Source organism: Carassius auratus, unplaced genomic scaffold (genome assembly GCF_003368295.1).
Source record: "Carassius auratus strain Wakin unplaced genomic scaffold, ASM336829v1 scaf_tig00216123, whole genome shotgun sequence".
Classification (NCBI taxonomy): domain Eukaryota; kingdom Metazoa; phylum Chordata; class Actinopteri; order Cypriniformes; family Cyprinidae; genus Carassius; species Carassius auratus.
In genome coordinates, this window is record NW_020528421.1 from 156,030 (window position 1) to 180,953 (window position 24,924).

The 24,924-nt window shown below is 38.8% G+C and overlaps 1 protein-coding gene across 1 annotated transcript in view; it reads right to left on the reverse strand.

Moving 5' to 3' along the window:
* LOC113097143 (mediator of RNA polymerase II transcription subunit 13-like) overlaps positions 1-24,924 on the reverse strand; it is a 60,872-nt gene that overhangs the window by 28,968 nt on the left and 6,980 nt on the right. Inside the window, exon 3 of the mRNA XM_026262340.1 lies at positions 8,978-9,146. Coding sequence (XP_026118125.1) covers positions 8,978-9,146 — 169 coding nt within the window. The remainder of the gene's footprint in view (positions 1-8,977; positions 9,147-24,924) is intronic.

Below are 24,924 nucleotides of genomic sequence, written 5' to 3' on the forward strand. Positions count from 1 at the left end.
AATTAGATTTTATCCCTGAACATGTTAAAATGACAACAACTAGGGATAAGAATAACAAAGACTTGCTTTTCTGACCATAGCAGACACTCATAACATCTCAGCAACTACCACAACACTTACTCTGAATATGCATCACTGGCCGTTGTGCAGTACAATGTTATTTGCTCCAATTCATTTATAATGATGGTCATAAACCCAAAGAAAGTCTCTCCAAAAAAAAAGTATAGGCAGCATGCCATCAGTATGGAAACTAGCCAAACATCTGCATTTAGAGTGAGAGAACCATAGACGAGGTTCAGCCACTAACCCACAGAGACAGACACTGATTTGCAACTACGTCACATCTAAACCGAGTGAACACACCACACTGACCCCTTGGATTTCTACAGCTCTCTGAATTTGCTAGGGGTAGCCTAATGTTTTACAGCAGACTGCCCCCTGTAGGGGTAGTATTGCAATTGCGGTCTAATGCCATTGCTTTCAGTCACAGACCTGTCTTAAACTTTCTCAACAACACCACACACAAAAGGAGGCTCTCTGGGCGAGCTAAATTCTGCTGCACCATCACATTTGATCACATGGTCTGCACACACACTGAGCTCAATAACAGCATGCTCCTGAATTTCTCTATTCAGCGGCAGATAGAGCAATCAGTGTGTGCCTCACTGACCAACACCAAAACAAAAACATGACGTACACACTGTCACTGCCCGAGTTCATGTTAAATCAGGATCCACAATTAACCCTCACCAAATAAAACAATACACTAAATAGAGAAAGTAAAAAGAGCAACACTTATCACAACAGGTGCAACTTAAGACACCTTATCCCTGCGCAACTCATCATCGCAAGGTTACCAAAGATGAATTAAATGTCATCTTCAGCTGTGCTGTTTGTCACAAATAAGCAAAGAAAAATATAGCAAAATAAAAACACATACACTACTATTAAAAAGTTTAGGGTCTATATATTTTAAGAAATTAACACTCCTATTCAGTAGAGGTAATAAATTGGTGAAAATAGACAATAAGGACTGTTACACAATAAAGACTGTTAACGAGTTGTATTGTAAAAAGCACTATACAAATAAACTTGAATTGAACAAGATTCATGTTTCAAATAAATGCTATTCTTTTGAACTTTTCAATAACAAAATACCTTAAATCATCATGGTTTCCCCGAAATATTAAGCACAACCAATTTCAATATTGATAAGAAATGTTTTCTGAGCAGTAAATCAGCATACTAGAATGATTTCTGAAGGATCATGACGCTTAAGACTGGAGTAAAGACTTTTGAACGGTACTGTATTTCTAACAAATGCAACTGCAAAACGATTTTATGGTCCCCGCACTACTAAACAGAGGCCAAAAGTAGAGCTCTGGACATCTACTTCTACTCCTAAAGACACAAGCTAATCCATTGCATTTCCAGCTAAAAAGAAAGGGCAAGAGGTCACAAATGGGTAACATGAACCTATCTGGAGGGTTTAGAGGAAAAAAAGACCAGACTAAAGAAAAAGAGCATTAACAATATTAAAAACAGCTTGTAGTGAGAAAAACCTCATGAGAAAGTAAGAGAAAAAGCGAGGTAACATTCTACAGCTGTTGTATTGGGCTGTTACTGACTTCCTTGAAGCAGTGGCTCTGGTCAGGGCGTTGCAAACCCCTTCTACAAACCCACAAACACACCTCACATCTCAACTCAACGACTTTAGACACACAGCACACCCAGGCACACAAAACAGGTGGTGTCTGTGGCCCCTTGGCAGAGTCGTCTGAAAAGCATCCAAAATACTTTACATCTAACGGTCTTGCTTTTAACTGTCTTGTCATGTTGAGCGCTCAAAGAGCTGCGGGAAGAATCCCGCTTTAGTCTTAGGAGTGTGTTGGTGTTATGAAAACTAGAAAAAAAGCTATAATTAATTTTTAAAATTCATTTAAAATTAAACCAGAAAATCAACGCTAATTCAAATTTTAACAAATACTGTAATGGTATATAAATAACACAAAAAACTGTCCGTTTGTTAATGTTAAACGATAAATTATGTGGTAACCGTCAGGATAAACATCAGAAATTGTCATTTATTCTTCACGTCATTTTTAGTTTTGAGCGAACTATCCCTTTAACACAGCACATGGGTTTTAAACCACATGACAAACTGTCTGTCTTCCATCACCTGACCAATAGCAACAGCTAGATCAGGTGGTCAACTGTAGAACATGCCGTTACACACCCTCTCTCTCCAAACCAAAGCCCTGGAAGACGTCAGCCACAGTACTGAAGTGCATTACTAACAGCAGCGTGTTTACCACAAATAGAGAACTGAGACTCTCCGAAATACCTTTAGATTAAAGCAGTCGACCACAGAGTAACGGCAGTTAACACACACAAACATACACGGTTTACTGCATCCATCAAAAGATCCTCCAAACAAAGCCTTTACACACATAGAAGAGGACATCCTCTCACTCAATTATAAAGCGTGGCCTTTAAACCAAGCGCTTCGAGTCAATAAGAGAACTTAAAAAGCCTCTAGACTCGATGACTAGAGCTCATATTCTGCGTGCTTTAGCTGTTTGCCTCGTCATAACAGCTGAACAAACCCGGCGAGACTTTTCGCAAACAAAACGTTTGTTAGTCAACAGTCACTTATGCTAATTAAATGTTTATTGATCTTATATTGCAGGCTTTCACTAAATACAAAGCCAACGTTTAAACTAAAAGAGGACCTGATTGGCTGCACGCCTTGGAGACTCTCAATCTTTACAAAGATTATCACAACAGCTGCACATGGATAGGTTTTGAAGAACACTTTATGTGAAATTAGTTTTTAAAACTAATAAACAGAAACCAGTCAATACTGACACTTCCTAATACCTATTTGGCTTTAAAGTTGTAATTTCTGAGCCACAAAAATTTGACAGACTGAATTTTCTTTCTTTTTGTATTTTTGCATCCAAGCGGATGTAGATTTACTCTATAATGATCCCTGAGCCAACACTCCCCTCTAAAGCAGGCCATTCCACTCTGACTTTCTCAATGCACCACCCATAAATTTTCAACCTCGAAATTAAACTTTACAGGAAAAAAAGGACTATTTTAATCAACATTCATTTTGAAAATAAGAGGAGGTGCCAGACCGGAGACCCTGGAACATCTCCACGGGTTGTAAATCTATCCACAACGGACACTCTGCACAAACACACTCCCTTACAGCAAAGACAGGAACTTCAGTCAAGGCCAGAGTGTAGTGAACATCTGAGGAGGAGACGAGACCATGCGAGAGAAACTGATCAAATTGGAGAAAGGGAGTTGACACTTTAGTATTGACCAAAATCTATAATCAGTGTATAGTGTGTGTTCATGAGTGGGGAACAGGAATGGGAAGTGAGAGAGTAGGAGTTCTGGAATGTCAGGAATCTCACATAAGTCTTGTGGAACTGAGCTCAGAAAGCAGAGAAGAGGAGCTATATTTACACCAGCAAAGATTTATCTGAGTTTATCTGAACCAGTCCAGAATTAATGGGTAGAAAAATGGTTATCAGACAATAAATTATATAATTTGGACATGCCTTTGAAGTTGCAGCATGAATCAATTCTGCACACACACATGCTGGATCTACTGTTTGTTTCCCATCCAAACTGCAAGGATATAGAAAAGTCCCCGTTTTATTACATTTAAAGTATTTAAACATTTGAGAAACAAAGCATTAAACTCTGACTAGAATAAACATGAATTGAAAATTCATCCTATTTTCTAAATGCTAAATGTTAGTGAATGATTCATTCATACATATTTATTGAGTTAGACATTTTTCATAAAAATTAACAACTCTCTGCTGACAGGTAGTCCACATAAACTTAACAGTCTAGAAAGCACCAAGAAAAAATGGTAACACTTCAGTATTAGGACCGATTCTCACGATTACCTAGTTGCTTTTTAGCATTTATTTTATTAACATATTGGCTGTTTATTAGTACTTATAAAACAAATATTCTGCAGGACCATATTCTTCATCCCTAATCATACCCAATAGCTAAACTTAACTACCTTTCTAAATATTAATAAGCAGCAAATTAGGGGTTTGAGGTGAAAGTCATAGATAATGGTTTATAAATGTCAAGAATTGGCCATTGAAATAAAGATGACCCAAAACACTCCAAATATATGCACTCTATAAAAAAAAATATTTTTAATTAACCAGTTGTCTTCATTATTTCACATACTTCATGAAAACAAAATTACAGCCACCATTTAAAATTTTTACATTTAAATAACAAATTGGAGTAGAAACAAAGTTCAGTTTAAATGTTTGTACAATTTTGTTTTATTTGAGTGTTGATTAAAAATATTTGATTAATCAATTGATTATCATATAAAATGTATTTTTGGTTTCAGTTTCCGCCAAGTGCATCCTGAATCTTCATTTTACTGCTTGACTATTGAACATGCATTTATTGAGAGATTGGATTTTTTTTTACTTTTCAAATTATAGACGCCACATGGAAGCAAAGATGGGTCTGGTTGTGACCGAGAGACAAAGAAAGCTGCTGTGGACAAATTCATCCTTTTAGCAGTATAGCTACAGCAAGTTCATTCATAATAGATAAACACAGCAGATCACATGCCACTTCGTTCTCTGCAGAATTGCATTGCTGAAAAGATGTTGCATCTGCTGGTGTGTGAACGCGTTTGTGACAGTTTGTGTGCAAATCCCTATAAAAGCGTCCTAGCTTGTAGTTTGTCATAGGTGTGCATGTCAAGGGAGACCGTGCGTGCATTTCCCCATGCAAATGATTTTGTGCCTACGCAAGTGCATGATTTTATTACGTGAGATTTCTGTGGGTGTGTACAGATGTGCAGAAATGTATGAGGTTTCACGCAGACAGGTATGCTGATGGCTGTATTCAGTGCTGCAGCCGCAGTCGCTCTCCTCTGCCACCCTACTAAACAAACTGAAAAATCACAGATGCATCTTAAAAATCCTTTACAGTATGACTGCGACACTACACCACAATAATTGTTGAGTAATGTGCAGTGACGTGCAAGGGATGCATCATGTTCTGCACTGGCTCACGCATCACCCAGCTCCCCCGTGAACACTGCCCATAAAAGAACACACTGGATCTGTGGATTAGCCATGGTAACAGATCTGCTGCTCACACCCACCATGAGAGAGAGAGAGAGAGAGAGAGAGAGAGAGAGAGAGAATGCGCACGATCACAGCTCTGACCTGTATGAAGGATGATGTAAGCTAAAACACATTGGGGTTTGGTTACAGAGCATCGCCATGTGACAGTACAGCCAACCAATGATAGAACTGCCAAGTGACTGAGCATAGTTGCAACAAACACACACAAACTACACAGATCTACATATGGCTGGAGTGTGCTAACCATTTCAAAATAAATAAATAAAAGATCTAATACAACAAAACAAGCTCTCTGGCTTTCCTTGGAGCCTGGCTTCCGAGCTCCCTTCCCCACAGATCCTCTAATTATAGCAAAACCACAAGACACTTTGTGCTCATACGCAAGACAACACAGCGCAGAACAGAACAGGAAGGGTTTGGGTTTACTCACGAGCTGAAATTCTTAAAAAAAACCTGCAGGGAAAGAAAGAGAGAGAGGAAGCCAGCGGCGCTGCAGAGGCTGTCTGTGTTTTCCGCGCGGAAGGATCTGGAGGGTGGGTGTCAGGACAAGCAAAGGTGGGGTCAACTCAGACCTGAAGTCTAACAGGTTTACTAAGGTAATCCCTCAAAAGAGAACACAAGCTTGTATGTCTGCACTGCAAGTAGGGCTCCACTCCTTACACACACCTTCCTAATCCAAACAGTCCACACAGGTTAAAGGGTTAGTTCACCCAAAAATCTAAATTATGTCATTAATAACTCACCCTCATAACTCACCGTTCATCTTCGGAACACAGTTTAAGATATTTAAGATTTAGTCCGAGAGCACTCAGTCCCTCCATTGAAACTTTACGGTATACTGTCCATGTCCAGAAAGGTAAGAAAAACATCAAAGTAGTAGTCCATGTGACATCAGAGGGTCAGTTAGAATCTGTTGAAGTCGTAGTTTTTGCTGTTTTTGGACCAAAATGTATTTTCAATGCTCCAACAAATTCTAACTGATCCTCTGATGGATGCTGGATGGATGATGTTTTTCTTACCTTTCTGGACATGGACAGTATACCATACACACACTTTCAATGGAGGGACTGAGAGCTCTCGGACTAAATCTAAAATATCTTAAACTGTGTTGTGAAGATGAACGGAGGTCTCACAGGTTTGGAATGAAATGTGTTATTAATGACAATTTAGATTTTTGGGTGAACTAACCCTTTAAAAGACAACTTAAAAACAATAATCATAAAACATGTACAAGATAAGATGTTTACAAATACTAAAAGTAAATCTCTTTTGCTCATTAAGCCTGCATTTAAATAAAAATACAGTTAAAACAATAACACTGAAATATTACAACTTATAATAACTGTTGTCCATTTAAAAAAAAAAAAATTTAATTCAAAAGAACATCTATTTGATTTTTTTTTTTGTACAATTAACGTCTTTACCATCATTTTAATCATTTTAATGTGCCCTCGCTAAAAAACAAAAAGTATTCATTTTTTCCCCAAACTTTTGAACAAAAGAAAATGCTTACAAATTAATGTAGGTGTCACAAGATTATAATATCTAGTTTCAAAAAGGATAAGTGGTAGCCGCTCCGTTAAGATGGCCCTGCCAGTTTATGAATGAAGTCCTGTGAGGAATCAGAGCTGTTTTGAGTTTCTATGGCATGCAGGAACCCACTGCCATATTTGTGTCAGGTGATATCCACTAAGGGACACGTTTGTCTGTTCTGCTACGGTGGCTCTTTGGAGACAAAATTAAACACCTCTCCTTGGTGGAAAAACCCCCACACATGCTTAAGACTTGAACACACAAGCCATCACTGAGGGATTTGGCACTAAGAGAAACGCAAGCAGGCGTTGGGAATCAGTGTAGCAGGCAGAAATGCTAATCACCATACAGCCCATTACTACACCATGTTCTCCGCTCCTCTGCCTCTGAGTCTGTTATTTAAAAGGCTCAGTGAGCACCGATTGAGAATCAGATCCCTTCAGTTCATATTATCTTGTCATAGGGATGTAGGGAGTGAAAACTCAAACAAAAAGACCACTGACACAAATTAAGATGTTTTACAGCGTAGTCTGTCTCTTAATGACAAAATAAGGATTCAGATTTCAAGGAGTGTGTGTGTTTACTGCTGTGTTTGTGCACTTTGGATGAGTTAAATGCATAGCACGAATTCTGAGTATGGGTCACCATACTTGTCTGTTTTCCACGTCACTCTAAATGTGGTGCTTTGACATTGAGGGTTGTGCCTAAATATACACTTTCGTTCAAACATTGTGGATTTTTTTTAACCATTACTTTAATTTTACATTTTTACATTATAATAAGAAATAATAAGTAATAAGAAATGTTTTGGAGCTGCAAATCAGCATATTACAGTGATTTCTGAAGGATCATGTGACACTGGAGACTGGAGTAATGTTTGCTGAAAATCAACTTTGCCATCACAGGAATAAATACAATTTTAGAATATTAAAATAGAAGACTACACCAATTGTAATTTTTCACAATATTATTGTTTTTACTATATTTTCCGAATACATAAATGCAGCCTTGGTAAACATAGGACATTTTTTTTTTTAAAACATTACAAACCACAAATATTTGAATGATAATTTAAGGAGTAGTCTATACGTTTTAGCATTTTACAATAGAAGAAAGGGACAATGAGTTGAAAGTATGTAGTAAATATGCAAGTATGCAATTAATAATTTAGTCTGTATTATGCTGTGGTTATTTGGTTTCAAATGCTAGTGGCAAAAAAAAAAAACAAGTATATTAGAAAATAATAAAAAAAACTAAATTTCTATGACTGCTGAATCTTCATCACACACTACTAACAGAAAGAGGGAGGGAAAGAAAGTGCCTGTGTGTGAGTGAAAGAGGGTGAACTGAAGGAGGAAACAATTTAGTTCCTTTTTTAGTGTCATTTTGCAGTGATTTGCAGACAGACCGAGCTATAAAACACACAGACTCACAGTTAGAGCCTTGTTAACAGACCTCAAAGGAATGTGTGTTTTAACCATGTTTAACAAACAGCCTCTGATCCTTCAAATTCAAAGACTCTAGGATTAAAATATTAATTTCAGTATTAAACAAGGCCTCAAATATATATCTTGCTTTGCATTTGAAGACGTTCAACCTTCACTGTGATTTGTAGTGCGACAAAAAGAAAAAAAAATATTATGAACCTACTTGAAAGCTGTCTGGCTGTGCTAATAGTGTGTATAAATGACCTTGAGCAAGAGAAGAGAAGAGCGCAAATAAATGTTGCTGTGAGGAGAGAACTGTGGCAGAGGGCAGAGAAAAGCCAAGCTGCTCTTTTTTTCCCACCTCTACACACGTCGTCTCAGTTTCTTATCAAAGAGCACAGATGCTGACAGGGAGAAATCCAGAGCTGGAGACGGAGCGCTTGCACGGCTGCAAGAAGCTAATGTACACAAACACACAAGAGTGTATTGCAGCCTGAGAACGGCATTTAAAAAATATATATATTATTGCAATCTCTGGATAAGCAACCAGGTCTGTATTCAAATCCCCACTGAGATAGTATGTAAATATGCTTTGACAGCAATATTATTCACGTTTTGGTGTCAGACTTTGAAGGAAGTTTGGCTGATTTGAAGCCACCTGGTCTGGATCTTACTCCGTATAGAAACCTGAGCTTCATAAACAAGCTTCTCTCTAATGCAAGTCCCTTAGTGGAGGATGCAAAAATTGCAAGCTCCATTCAAGCCATGATCAAATGAAACTTTATGCTTATGGATATCATAAAATCCATTTAAGATAATGTGAGTAAATGAAAGAACATCTGAATGAAATAGAAGTCTTACCTCTTGTTAATGGGCTTCTCGTCCTTTTCGTAGGGTTTGACAAACCATTTTCCGATGCGCACGAAACTACGGTTCATCAGACAGCGCTCCAGCAGGTTGTGAATGGCCTTGAAGAGAAGAGTTCGACATTCGTAGGACAGACCGCTTTCCCACACACCGTCATCCTCGCCTGTGGAGAGAACAAACACACAGAGACCCGGTCACCAACCCGCTGCGGTCTATAAACAGCTGATCTGCCGTTCGTACAGGAATGCAATTTGCAGAAGTGAGTGACAGAACACACACAAAAAACTGATTTACATTAAAAAAAAAATCCCCACACACAAAAAAACAACAACAAATGTATTAATTGTAACTCATACAGACAAACAGGGGTGTCGATGACAGTCGCTGAGACGTCACACACTCTATAACAACCATAATACTAATTTTATTTAGACTATAAGTCTATGGTAGGCTAATTCACAAATGACCTCAATCACCATACATAGCGTTTCCTTTTGATTGGCAGGCTTGAGCGCAGGAAAATAAAGTTAATTCTGCATTCAGCAAATATATTTTGTGTTGGCCGATGGACCTTGTTGGGAAACCAACCAACATCACCGATCTGGAGCCATCTCCATTCATGTCACCCACCCGCATTTGTAAAAATGTCTTCAAGTTCCTGTGATCGCAAACACCTGGCTGTTCAGGTTTGTTGAGGCTTTCTCCAAACTGGCCAAATACAAACGAGACCGCTATAAATAGAAGATGTGAACAAAAAAATGTGGCAACAATATCATAGATGATCCTAGTTTTTTTGTTTTGTTTTTTTCTCAGCATTATTGCTATTTGATTTTTTCTGATGAGATCATATACACTGGCAGCTTTAAAGCTGCAGTAGGGAACTTTTGACACTCTAGCGGTTAATAAACAGAACTGCTTGCGTCTTGCGGAAGAACATTGTAGCCAGAGCTACTTCTCTCTGTTTATGTCTATGAAGAATCACAAAGGTACTGGGTTACTCCACCGCGGTACCCCTGAAGCAATCTAAAATAGTCAGAATATAAACACTTATTATAGGTGCACCCTAGTGATTCAGGACAAGCAAAAAACACGGTTTGGAAAATGGATTCATGGTGTACTCGCTTATTATGTTCATTTTTCTACATTTTGAACACAAAGAAAAGTTACGGACCGCAGCTCTGATTGGTTGTTTTTTTACCGGGAGCGCATGACTTTCTGCAAATGGCAATAGGACATAATGACAGGTTTAATAAATATGTAAAAAATATATTTTTTTACAAAAGTTCCCTACAGCACCTTTAATAGACTGCATTCAAACTAACGCACATATCTATTTCCACATATAAGATGTTTTGTCCTGTTCTGAAAACATAACTGTGTTTACATCAATTTTGTATCATAAAAGTAGATGCAAGTGCATTTAACTGTAGTCACAAGCTTCAGGATAAACTAATTCAAGGCACACATGAAAGTCTGTCAGTACAAGAGTTTCGCTCATCTAATACGCACTGCATTCCAAATGGCAGAAATAAAAGCATATCTAAAGTAAAAGACTAAAATAACAGGGAATGGAAGCACGGTCAAGCAATGTGCACGTCTCACAGCGCATATTCTGTGCAGTCCGCTCTGTTTGTCTCTAGTGCACACACGTGCCATATGTGGGGGAAATGCCAATTAAAAATAGAGAGTGCATTTTTAATACACGCGTGACAAGCGCATATGCAAATGACGTCACAGGCTATAATTGATTATGGTCTATTACTGCATCGATGCAGAATCTTACACGTCTGAATCGCAATGATTAATTTCAACACCCCTAGTGAATTATCCCTTTAAGTCTAAATAACCTAAATGTGGCAAACAATGCAACTAAATGCTCCCAATCACTCAAATTTTAAACAATCCAGAGGTCCTGTTGAATTTAAATCAATTAAAAACTTGGGCTATTAATTTAATTTAAAAGTGGCCTCTGTTCATGCAGTTGATTTGACAAGTTTTAATTAATCTGATGCACTGATTCTAACAAATGCCATCTTGTCTTGCACAGACTAGTCTTGCAGGTACAGTGTCCAACGGGGCCGTAAATCCGACCGCTGGTTTGTTTCTGGATCACGTTCGGCTGTGGCCTCCATGCTTCAGTAATCTCATTAGGAGTCACTGCTTAAATCTGGCAGCTCTTAAGCTCCTTTCAAACATGTCTCTGTGCAGCACAGCTCCCATGAGCACCCAGGGGCTGCACGCATTACACCACCCACCCACCCACACTTGCCCGCCCACTGGTCTGCAGATGGAAACACAGAAAATCCACTTGATAAAACAGTAACATAAAACTCAGATAGGATTCCCCCACACCGCACACGTCTTACAACATATTTGCTGCCACAGTGTCCTAAATCAGAAACATTTAGTTTTATGTGACAACAAAAAAACACTTGATTATTTGCATGCAAAAATAACCTGAATTTACATATACATCTTCCTAAACAATCATACTGTAGAGTTGCAGCTGACAACTCTCTAAATGTTTATTTTTCCTTATGATTGCTTTTTGGTATAAATGTTTAAATAAAAACTAATGTAACTCGTGGCGAACTCTGATCAACCATCAGTAAAAGCACAGTACATTCAGATCATTCCGACACAGAGGATACATTGTGGTCCAAATCATAAGGTCATTCAGTCAGAGTGTGTCTGCATATGGTGAAAAAAGCGCAGACTGAACGCAGCTGAAGACCTGGAATCAGGCCAGAAGGCAAATCTATAATTCGCTGATGTCTTCTGAAAAGGCAGCAAGTACTACAATTCACTTTTAAAGGATGTCATTGATTTGACTAACAGCTTGGCAACAATGAAACACCTTGCCTTTTGTCAAAGCAGAAAGAGATGCAGAGAATGAGAGAGAAAATGAGGTGGTTTGGGCTGTCACATGCATCTTTTAATACTCTAAGTACAGTCCCAGCTACTTTTCAGCTGTACACACAGACACACACTCTTGACCGGATCATTCATGGTAAGAAGAGTTAACCTCAGAGTCCATAAAAGTCTCCCATTCATGTAACAATAAAAAAATAAATAAATCATGCCTATGATTGGAAGATGATAATTTCATAAAACCCAGTTAAATATGCAAAAGAAGGTATTTGGGAAACCCATCTAAAACCACATTATGTTTAATGATGCAGAAATGGCATAGAAATGACACTACCGCTTTTGGATGACAACCTTGATTTAAAACTATATGCTTTAGCATGAAATCTCAGCTTTAGTTAATAAGTGTTTTCCCAAGATGATGGAAAACCGATGAAGGCATCACTGTCACTTCCACTTTTCGATAACGGCAAATCATGCAACTCACATTTTTATGTAAATAGCTGCCGTAAAATCTGCTGTTTTGAGTGTCAATGGCAACTCACTCCTTTAATCCAAACCACGGTGTACACTATTTCTACTGTGGGGAGGAGGCACCTGGTTTTTATCAAGCGTTCCCTATGACCTTGTCTCTTATGGTCTAACCACTGCCCACAGAGCGCTAGACACAAAGAGAGGAAGATAGCTGACTTACAAAGAAACAAGCGCTCAAAAGACTGCAGGGCACAAATGGCAGAAACACCCTTGAAATATAAACATAATAAGATTGAAGAGCAAAACAATATTAAGGAGTAATTCATAATAAATGCATAAACAGTGCTGCCTCTTAAGGTATATTTTACATTTTGAGAAACACATTCAAACTGAATTTACATTAAGAGTGCACATTAAGGGTACTTTCACTGTGTTCTTATTATATTATTTGGGACTGAACTGCGGTTCATTTGCGTCATCAAGACAGCAGCTGTTTACCCCATTGCTTAGTACCAACGTTGCAGGAGAAGGCGGCAAATGCATCACATTGCTCTCTGCACTTTTATATATTTACGTTTTTGAACCGTTCGTTTTGTTTACAAGGCTTCGGTAGATATAGTCACTTACGTCTGTCATATGAACGTACTGCAAATGCTCTAAAGAAATTCTGAAGGTGAACAGAAATGAGATGCACAGCACACACACAAACACACATTTTTATCAAACAATGTCATTAATAGCAGTTAACTTTCGCGATTTGGTACAGCTGCATTCACAATAGCATTAAACTGTACCGGAGTTCACATGAATCATACTCCAGACCACCTATTTTAAGTGGACTTGGGTACGGTTTGCAGGTTCGCACCCGAGTTCAGAAGACCGTGTTCATATCATCCAAACGAACCGAGCTCTAACGTCAATTGAACCTGTAAAAGCACCCTACATCTTAACGTTTTAAACACACGGAATTTGAGCTGTGACAGAAGCATTGTTGAACTGACAGTGGCTGTGTTTGTTATAATAAACTGAACCTTTTTTTTTTTTTTAAACCCTCAATTTCAGAGGAAACAGCTGAATCAACTTCAGGACAAAACCCGTAACAGTATAGGACTAACACCCGTTCCCACAGTCTAGCCAGGGATGCATTTCCTAAAAGTATTGTTAGCTAACTATAGTCGCAAGTTCTATTGAATTCTATTGGTAATAGCAGAACTCATAACTATAATTGTTTTTGGAAATGCACCCCAGGGTATTCAATGGAAAATGTAGGTAAATATAAGATCTATATTTGCTATCTTTAACCATTTTTTTTTTGTTACAATTAAAAATAGAATTGTATTTATTAGATAAAAGATGTACAAGCAATATTAAAGGGGACCTATTATGCAAAATTCACTTTAACATGTTGCTTGGACATAAATGTGTGTTGGCAGTGTGTGTACACAACCACCCTATAATGATAAAAATCAACCTCTTTTTTTTTTTATCTCCGTAAAGTAAAAAGCAGTGTCACCCAACTACCCGTTTTCAGCATTGCTGCTAATGTGACGTCACATTAGCCACGGAACTCACCCACAAAAATTGACAGAAATTGCCGTTTATACACAGAACCGCCCCGAACGAGATCCACCCCACCATTGCTGCACTGACGAGAATGTCTCCCATGCACTTTAGGCGTTCTGTAGCTGGATTTATGAATCCACATAGCTCTCTCCATTTACTCCTGAAATCTGAGGCGCTGAAGACGAGGTGGATTAATTTTGTTTTTGAAGAAGATGCTCCCTCAACTCTACCGAAATTTGTTTATGTCTGTGCGAATCATTTACACCGGACTGCTTTGTGAATGAAGGTCAGTGTAAAGCAGTTTTTGCACAAAAGTTTCTTCTGAAGGATGGAGCAGTGCCAGCTGTTAGTGATCCAGCTACACCTAGGGTGACCACCCATCCCGCGTAGTGCGTGCGTGCACAGCGTTTGATGCCCAATTCATGCATCCCACAAATTGAGACTCTGTCGCGCATAATCAATGCTTGCTCAAAGAAAGTTGGTCGCTCTATATCCTAGAGCCCCAGGCAGCCAAACAAATATTACTTGACAGTCCAGCACGCTACTGTTGCCACATCCACCCCTCAGTTGAACTGCTGACTAGGTTGTTGTCAACTTTTTCGTTGTTGTCATGACAGCGCACGCACGTGCATACCAGACACACTGGGAAGGAACTTTTTGATGCACGCTTTCCAATTCGAAAATGAGGCACTGCCATCATCAATTAAAAAAAGAGAAGGTGTGTCCTGTTTCAAACTGTTTTTTTTCATGCGCCTGCCTTTACTAACATGCAAGTTCACTATCCTTTCTGCCCCTTCTCGTTCCGTGAACCTCTGGAGTTGTGAGTTTAGACTTTTTTTTAACTGTTCCTGTGGTGTTGAGCAACTACAATTCATTTTAATTTTTAATTTATAATTTTATATTATAATTTATTTAAAGTGACTAAATTGTAATGAAAAATAAATAAAATAGCTAAAGTAAATCGTAAGTGGAAGTGCATCTGTCAGTTCTGTCATGAGCATACATCAGCAATTACACATGTTTAGGGGAATAGGGCATTATTAATATACCATTTAAGGTGTTATGTGCTAGAAATGGCTAAACCACTATCAGTGACCGCGCAAGGCAGTGTCCCATGTTGTCCCTCAGAAACATACCCCTTGTCCCCCCTTGGGCTTATTAGCAGGTGGTCACCCTAGCTACACCTCCACAAGAAGTATCACATTGGCTATCTGTAAGGCTAAGGTTGCTAAAGCTACCAATAGCCGCATTTCCACTGTCGGGCCAGTGCAAGCCAGGGCTTAAAGTGGGCCGGGTGGGGATAATAGCCTCGGCCAGTAGCACAGAGGCCAGAGTAGCACAGGGTTTCCATAGTGGAGCCTGAAGCACCGCTGCACGTCACTAAAACACGCCCTTTACACGCCTCTCAGAACAACGTCATGAAACCTCAAAATTTCACCATCAAAGAGGAGTTATCAGAAAACTAAGAAATAAGTCACTGGAACATGCGCGATCACAAAACAAACATGATAAAAGCGGCCGTTTGTTTGCATGCTTTGTTATATATTCAAATTCAAAAGCATCAATGTTTTAACTATATAATAAGTGATGCATTGATCATATTGATTTAATTTATCAGGACTCAAAATTAATCACACATAAATACACTTATTTCTATTTTATTTATTTTTAACGCTCATGAAATGGCCTGCTTATTCAGTCGAGTCTGTTTGTTTATTAGCCACAGTAGCCGTCACATTAATATTGAATCATAATATCTCTATTTTTATCAAGCTCCCGAACAAAAAACATTATTATATTCTTTTATGATATGCAACGTAAGATAAACTCTCGAGGAGAGGCTTGTGACAGATAATTTAAGTTACTTAATAAATACACGATTGTGATAGAAAATAAGAAGCTGACGTCTGATTTCTTCAAGCGGTCATATTTTACCATGTTTACTATGGTAACATGTTTAGCGTGCATATATTTTTCGTCGCTTATAAATATGTCTGCCTTGTATGGTGATTATAATCCACATTGGATCAAGTTATTTCAAACACTCGCTGCTGACTGAAAGTGAGTTTTGAGCTCAACTGATTTAAAAAAGTGCTTAATGCTGGTGTTAAAGCGGTTATCTTTCTGAAATGATCCTCAGCGCAGACGCTCTATTTTTATAAAAGCTCCCTAACAAAAAAACATTATTATATTTTGATGATATGCAACGTGGAGCTAAACATACGAAACGAGACGACAGATAAAAGGTTACTTAATAAATACACAATTGTGATAGAGAATAAGAAGCTGACGTCTGATTTATCCAAGCGGTCTGTAACGATAAAAACTTCCTAATCGTCGGGAAGAAGGAGGCGGGAACCGGCGCACAATCAAAACATAATTTTAATATTCATAATAAACAAAACAGCGCGTCAGTCGCACAAATAAAAAGCAAACACATAAAATATTGTCCAGGCCTGGTCCTCTCTTGTCCTTCACGGTCGTCACTCCAGTTTTATATCCTTCCATCTCCTACGTGGGACTCGATACTAGCGGTGGGGCTCAGGTGTAGCTCATCTCCAATCACTACACCTGGCCTCACTCCTCGTTCCCACGCCTCTCGGCCCCGCCCCACTCGCCACACGGTCATATTTACCATGTTTACTATGGTAACGTTCATGTTTAGCGTTCATAGTCTTTTACGTCGCTTATAAATATTTCTGCCTTGTTTAGTGATTATAATCCACATCGCATCAAGTTATTTCAAACACTTGCTGCTAACTAAGAGTGAGTTTTGAGCTCAACTTATTTTAAAACGTCTTTAATGCTGGTGTTAAAGCTGTTATCTTTCTGAAATGATCAGCGCTGACGCTCTCTAGATGAGGAGAAACTCCGCCCCTCCTCTAGCCCCAGCTGGCCCGCTTTGGCCCAAAATTTTCGTTGGGCCAAAAAACCCTGGCCGTTGGCCCCGAGGAAGCCCCGGCAAGGCACGATCAAGCCCTGGAAGTGACAGTAGAAACGCGACTGGCCCTGGCACGCACTAGCACACCCGGTCTTAGCTCGATAGTGGAAACACGCCTAATGTCTGTCTTTTTTAACTGATTCTGCCTTCACGTGCTACCAAAATGACTGTGAATAGGAAAGTGGGAGTTAAAATTGCATATTAAAGCAATATGAAGTCGACTGCTGGAATTAGTCAAGCTCATAATCACAAGTGGGGCTTAAAAAGTTTGTATGGTACCATGAGGATTTGATTATTTTTTTTTTTTTACGGCTGTGCTACTCTCTTGTAATTCATAAAGTTATTTTTTTTTTATGCACAATACAATCAGATGACTGACTTTTTTAAGATGACTGGGTGTTTTCTCTGTAAAGATAACAGGCTTATACTAATAGTGGAGTGTTTATTCGCAAAGGCTGGCACAGGTATTGCAGGAGCTTGAGCTCTTAATGCTCCGCCCTCTTCCCCGGAGCATGAGCTCATTTGCATTTAAAGGGGAAAAAACAAAAATGATGCATTTTGGCTCAAAGTGCCAATTTTAACAAGCTATAAAAAATTATCTATAAAGTATTTTGAATTAAAACTTTACATACAGACTCTAGGGACATCAGAGACTTTTTTCATCTTGTGAAAAGGGGCATTATAGGCCCCCCTTTTAAAGCACACAGTATTCTCATAATTTCATAAACTACAGTTGAACCAGTGACATCACATGGACCATTTTAACAATGTATTTATAACCTCAGAGGGTCAAAACGCTCTCGGATTTCATCAAAAATATAATGTGTGTTCTGAGAATGCACGAAGGTCTTATGGGTTTGGAACAACATGAGGGTGAGTAATTAATAACAATTTTATTTTTGGGCGAAGTAACCCTTTAAGATTATAGGTTTATACACATATACAAAAAAACACAACTATTGCATATGTGCAGAATGAGTGAGAAATACAGAGCTTTACCCTAACCTGACCACAACATGCTGGTCTTTTCAGCAGTCCCCTGTATTATTCAGATCACTAGCAGTAGCACCATATTATCATCCCTCAGACACATGGGCTCATAACAGCAGGACAGTGAGCCCTGCCCCTTAGTGTAGAGCTGCTCCCCACAGCCACAGGTTCCTATGCAGGAGTCATTAGATCAGCTGTAGGGTCATTAAACAGAGAGATTAATGTCTGCTCAACCATTGGCCCCCAGGGATTGAGCCAGACCAGGGAAGAGCCAGGACCGTGCGCTACAGGAGCCTCTTCTCTTTCTTCCTGCTTTTATTCTCTGTTGTCTCTTCCCCCATCTTTCTTTATTTTGCTCTAGCTCATCTTCATCCTCTACTGCAATCGGTCTTCCCTCTCTCTGTGTGTGATATATATATATATATATATATATATATATATATATATATATATATATATATATATATTAGGGCTGAAACGATTCCTCGAGTAACTCGAGTTAATCGATTACAAAAAATGATCGAGGCAAATTCCTCTGCCTCGAAGCCTCTTTTAATTTATTTTAAATCTCACGTCAGGTTCTTTCGCAATGCTTGTGACACAGCGAGTTTACGTTACCCACAAAGCGGAAGGAGACACAAGCGCGGAGTCTGAAATCGCATAATGCAAGGAGTCAGCAGTGTTTTGATTTGAGGGCGCGGACAAACGTAAAGAGAATGTCGTGGTGTGTGTCCAACTGTCCATTGCAAGATAGAGCTGACATTCCACAACTAGGGCCCTATGATTACCGCGATGCAGAAAACGCGGAGGGAATCGCGGAATCCAGTCATAAAAACGGATTTTACAGTTTAACGCGGAATGGCACGGAATTTGCCAGATTTTGAATGAATTAATCAAAAATAGGTCATTGCAGTTACATCAAATCATGATATGGACTAATATCTGTAAATATTAGGCCGGAACAGTCTATTTAAATATCAATCCTGCATGTTCTGCGTGTCTCTGTTAATGAATGGAGCAGAAGCGCGAGTTCCTTTATCACACACACTGAAACGCGCGTGCTGTCTCACTAAATAAGCCAACTGCTCTGACAGTCACTTCATGAGCATTTGACCATTTGATTTGAGAGTAAAACTAGCGTCACATCACACACAGAACTGTAAAGGTAAGTCAAGCCGTCAAAATAAAGGTCTGTTTTTTAAGGTTTAATCACACAACATTTCTTTCATGTTTTATTTTTAATAGTAAATCCCCTTTGTTTACCAAAAAGTTAAGTTTGCTTAATTTTTAATAATTAAAAGATAAATTAAATGAATGTTTTATGTGTTTAATGTTTAATGTGCATCTCAGAAAATGCTTTATTTTAGACCCCAACTGAATGGCACTTAAATGCACTTCATTCATCTGTCAACTTTATTGTCATTGTTCACAGTACAAGTACAGAAAGAGAAGCAATTGGTAATAACTAAATGTTTATTTTTGATGTATGCATTGCATTTTATGCATTTAAAATGAAAAAAAAAAAATTATAAAAAAGGAAACTTAGTTGTTCATTTTAAGAGACCCAGGAGTCTTATTTTCTCTTGCATAATTAATATTGCACTTTAATTAAGCAAAAACACATTTTATCCGATTACTCGATTAATCGATGGAATTTTTGGTAGAATACTCGATTACTAAAATATTCGATAGCTACAGCCCTAATATATATATATATATATATATATATATATATATATATATATATATATATATATATATATATATATATATATATATATATATATATATATATATGCATGCACCTCCATCCCTTTCTCTTTTCCTTGTGCCCTTGGCTTTCCTTTCTTTCTCTCTTGCTCTCGTTTATTCTTTTTCTCTGAATATGAGAGCGGAGACTCACAAGGACCAGAGAGCTTCAATTACTAATTAATGACTATTTCCAAAGATGACAGGAGAGCACAGCGAGGAAGAGAGAAATGCTGAGAAGAGAAAAGCATAAAGATGGAGGGAAGAGAAGGCAAGGCTCCCCTTTTCTTTGGTCTGGAGAATTAAATACAAAGGTTAATGCATCATCAGGACAGTGTGAACAAGTCTGATCACATCACAGTGACAGCAGCACAGACACAGAGCAGTGAAAATTGTGATTGTATTTCAGCGACGGATTAATGGGAAAAAGAATCATCAATACTGATTAAAGCCAATACCATGTATGACACATCTACCAGTTCTTGTATTATGACCATATTTCATAAATTATGAAACTACAGCTTCTAATTTGTCACCAATGTTTCTGACAGTTTTTTTGTTTTTTAAGAAATTAATACTTATATGCCACTAAAATTAATTAATTCTATCTAAAGTGACAGCACAAAAAAAAAAAAAAAAAAAAAAATAATATATATATATATATATATATATATATATATATATATATATATATATATATATATATATATATATATTTCAAATAAATGCTCTTCTTTTCAACTTTCTGCTTTTAAAGAACCCTGGAAAAAAGGTTTAAAAATGATCTATTCCCAAAAATTCAGTACTGGTGCATCCCTTCTGAATATGCTTCTCATTGACAGTCCAACTACCATCAAGAATAGGTTTAAACCAGGTTCCTTCCCGCTAAAAGGGACAGATAGTCATTGATCTATTTCACATGTCTGCAGGTCTTGACCATTAAGCCAAACACAAGCAACTTTCAAGCACAATGTAAACTGATGTTTGCAATCATTACCGCTAAGAGCATAAAATAGATTGTTATTGACAACAGCAGTTGCACATTTCAACAGAAACAACCAAAGCCCTGCATTACAGAAATAACACACAGTCTTGCAGCACAAAGCCCTTAACCTGTCAAACGGCACAACAAGATTAACAGGGGGAAAAATACAAATCAGACCTCACACGCGCGGAGAGAAGAACAAAGAGGAGCTTTGCGTGTTATTGCGAGCAGCAAACCACCAGCAGTGTAAATCAACCCAAATCTTTCTCCTTCAATAAAACAAATGAAATAACACCAATTTCAGGTGACCTAGAAATGTCTTTTTATCACTAAACAGAATGTGTTTGTACAAGACCCATGCTGTTTTCTGGTAGGCATCTGGCACAATGTCTGTTTGTCTGATCACGGTGCTTGACTGTTATGGTATCCAAAGTCTGTTTAAAACTGAGGAAACGGCGGAAGTCCGGAGGGAATTGAGAACGATAACAGCACACCTTCTGAAGCAAAGGAACTTGTATTATTTCCTTTTGCACTGACATCATTTCCTATTGGAGGCAGAGCTCTCCAGCCATGGGTCAAAGGTTGAAGCAAGCCGAGGGTTTACAAATGGTGGTCTTCCTGGGATGATCTCACTTTCGAACACCCCTACAGTCTTCAGACACGCAGTGATGTCAGGGAAAGGCAAAAGCAGACATCATCTCCTCCAGCGCACTCAGTTCTCTCTGAGTCGATGGGATCCAACATGTTTTCAAAGAACCTTTTCTCTGAGCGACTCCGCTCTGTGGCCCGAGGGTTCACGCTACACACAGCTTGCCAATAGGAGATTCTTGCTCTTAAATGCATGGCTCATGTGTCTGACAAACAGTTCCAGTCAAGCCGCAAGCACACCACCAGTATGCATAAGAGTCATGGCCTACGTGACACCGAGACAAACACTAAGTAAAGTGTGTTCTTCACCACCTTTTGCCATTATGTAGGTGGGGGACTCTCTGAGGCCAATCTGTAATTACTGCGACTGACGGGCTCCCTGTGCACTCGACTTACTGCGCAAACTAATACACGCACCAAATATTTTTCAAGAGACAATTTTCACACACTTCATCTTTAACAAATTTTTTCTTATGCTGTAAGACAATATATTAAAGATTATACTCTTAGGAAAGTTCTTTTTTTTTTGCAAATTATAAATTTAAACATGTCATTTAAACAAAATAAATGTCGGAATGACTATGAGCTTTAATTTTATAGCCTGAAAGCCTGTAAGCCAGCATAATGGGTATCACCAGCAGCTGTCTTTGAGCTATGCGGTAAACAGGTAGCCCTCGCGAAAAAACCCAGAGGAGGGAGAGAGAGATGAGGGGAGAGAACAGGAAGAAAAAGAGAGGGAGAGAGAAGCTGCCAGCACAACTCGCACCACAGGGAGACTGGCAGACGGGGGAGGGAGCGAGAGAGTGTAGCAGACGAGTGTCAGAGGAGGAAAAATGAGGAAGAAATGAGCCCTACAGCAATTACCCTTACAGACAGACTACAGCTCCTTAATTTCTATGCAAAAAAGATCAGAGAGAGAGAGGAAAGGGGAAAAAAAAGAGAAGGGAGGCAAAAGGGAGAGAGAGGAAAAGCAGAGGGGAGGGAGAGAGAAAGAGACAGAAAGGAGGAGGGAAAAAGGACCTTATTCATGTCTCGTTCTGTGGATGCCCCTGGATAGAACCGACATCAGCAAGCGCCACCGACGGGAACAGAGAGCAGCAGGGGGGAGGGGAGGCGATCGGACATTTACATAAAAATAGAGAGCCGTGGTCTGCAGAGGAGATGCTCATTTACTCCAATGGCAGTTCAGTTATTCCAGATCATTCCATCACATAGCAAGCGGAGCACTAGGATTGGCTCTCTCCCGCGTTCCATTCAGAGTCGGGTAAAGTTGCCTCTCAAACATCAGCCAAATGGCCTCCTGTCTCATTACATCTCCGAAACAGCACTCCATGTTTTCTTCCACTCGCTCGGTGATTAAATATGAGGCTTCAGAAGATCCGTCAAGTTCTTCCTTCACTTGCTCTTCCCTTGGGATGGGAGTGATTAGTTAACAGACAGGAATGGCACTTGCAGCTAAATTTTAAGACTTTAACAAGCTGTCACGAGGGGAGAGGGAACAAACATGGATGCATAAACATGCAGAGACACCAACATTCGAAACTGAAACAGCTGAAACAGACCCAGACAAAGAGTCTAAGTTACACTATTGTATCAACATCCAATCACAAGCGGGCAAAGCTGATTACAGGAGTAAATGCAGTTCAAAACGTTTGTGGATCGCATAACAAACCACACTCAAAAGGTAGTCAAAAAAATAATGTGACCACACTGTATTTGTAATGTAAATGCTAATGCATTCCGCCACCCTTAGTAACTGTTAGGGTTGAGTATCAAAAACCAGTTCCAAATTTCCAGACGCATGCATTTTGATTCTGCTTAATGATTCCTGCATTCACATTTTAATGTGATTCAAAACGATTTAGTTGCAGGAACAGAAAGAACTTGCGCCCTGTTTACATGCAGCACACACATCTGAAGCGCAAGTGCAAGCACACAGAACAGTGGTCTCAGTGCGGGTTCTGTGTCCCTTCTCACACTGTTTCTGTACCTGAAATTTGGTTCAGTTTAATTTATTTATGCTAATGAAATAAACGTTAATGAACATCAGAATGTATTTTATTCCAACCATGTAAAGACGTCAATACACAACATCTTTCAAGTTTAAGTCAGCCCTTGTTAATCTACTCTCCTGTCTGATTTGTTTTTTGACAAGATAGCAGATTCAGCGTTATGACTGGTCAGATCACCTGTCAACTGTAGATTAATCATGGTGCTAAAAAGATACTACTGTATTTTTTTATTTAAAATAAATGCAGCTTTAGTGAGCATAAGAGACATCAAAAACACTTTTAAAATATTACCGACACCAAATCATTTGAACAATAGCGTATGTTTTGACTATCAGCATCAAGTAACACTGCCAAAATATGTGATAAGTGTTCACAAGAGATGTATTTGAGATGCAAGTTAACACCACGTGTAAACAGTTTTAAAAGAAAAAGAAAAAAACACTCTCCTGTGCTGAATTTCTGGCACAAGGTTTAGTTACAGCAAGACACATGAATTCCGGCCCATTCATTTGGTTCTTGAAACCTTCTGAGACACGTGTTCCTCAAGTGAAGCGTACAAGAGACGTGGTAGTGCCATCTCTCATTCTCTCTCTATTCCCTTGAAAGTCTCACTGGACCTGCTGTTCACTGATTCACACCTTCACTGCCAGGGTGCCAGTAGGGATCTAAATCAGGTGCTCTGTACTCCAGCACAGGCGAATATATTTACGCATGTGTATGTCTTAAGAGCTTAATCTTTATTGCATCCCGTGGGCCTCCGCTGTGTTTGTACAAGGGCCAGGCAGAAAGACGACTGCATGTGTGATTGTGAGAAAGACATCAGGAAGTGTGTGTCGATAGATGCTGAACAAGCAGCAGGTTCACACGTCTGTAGCAAGGAGAGAAGGTCAAGTGGCTATGACCCTGCTGATCTCAAGACGACCGCAGGCATAACATTTAGTCCTGAAACACAGGCTGTTTGACACTTTATCTGATCCTGAATTAGATAAACAGAGAACCACAGATGCCTACAAGAGGAACAAATTTAAAGTACACATCTTAATGCGACATTTGAAAATCTGGATTAGCACTCAGATCAAATAAAACTGCAAAAAAATCAATGCTCTTCAGATAGTTTTTGCCAACACCTTATGAGTAATTAAAAGTCTTCCTTGACTTTTCTAGCTATTTAAGATCAGCAATCTCTTACCAAATAAATATACTGGAGCAGGGTTCAACTTGAAAAAAAAATTTCACACTAAAAACTACTTATCCAAACCTCAGAATTCACCATTTTGAAAATTCCTTAATATTACAGGGTTCCCACAGCTCTGGAGACCAACAAGTGAAGAAATAAACAAGAGGTGTCAAGAGGAAGAGAGAAGCACGTGTCTTGACTTTTCCTCTTGAGAGTCATGAAGCACAACTGGGATGCAGCCATTATAGCAATGGCATCTCAACAAACGAATGAAAAATACAGCAATATCTCTCGTGGAGAGGGATATTACGGAATGGGAGAATTGGTCATTCTTTTCCCCATGAGGCTCCATTTCTGTCCTTCCTCTGGCACAATGAACGGTAATGAGGGAGGGTCAATGGACAAAAGGAAAAAAAATAAATGGCCTCTTCCTATTTCTTGATATCATCCTATTTTTCTTTCCTTCTCTTTCTCACTGTAAAAGAAGGCATGAATAATGATGGGACATGTCCATAAAGGAAAGAAGAAAAAAAA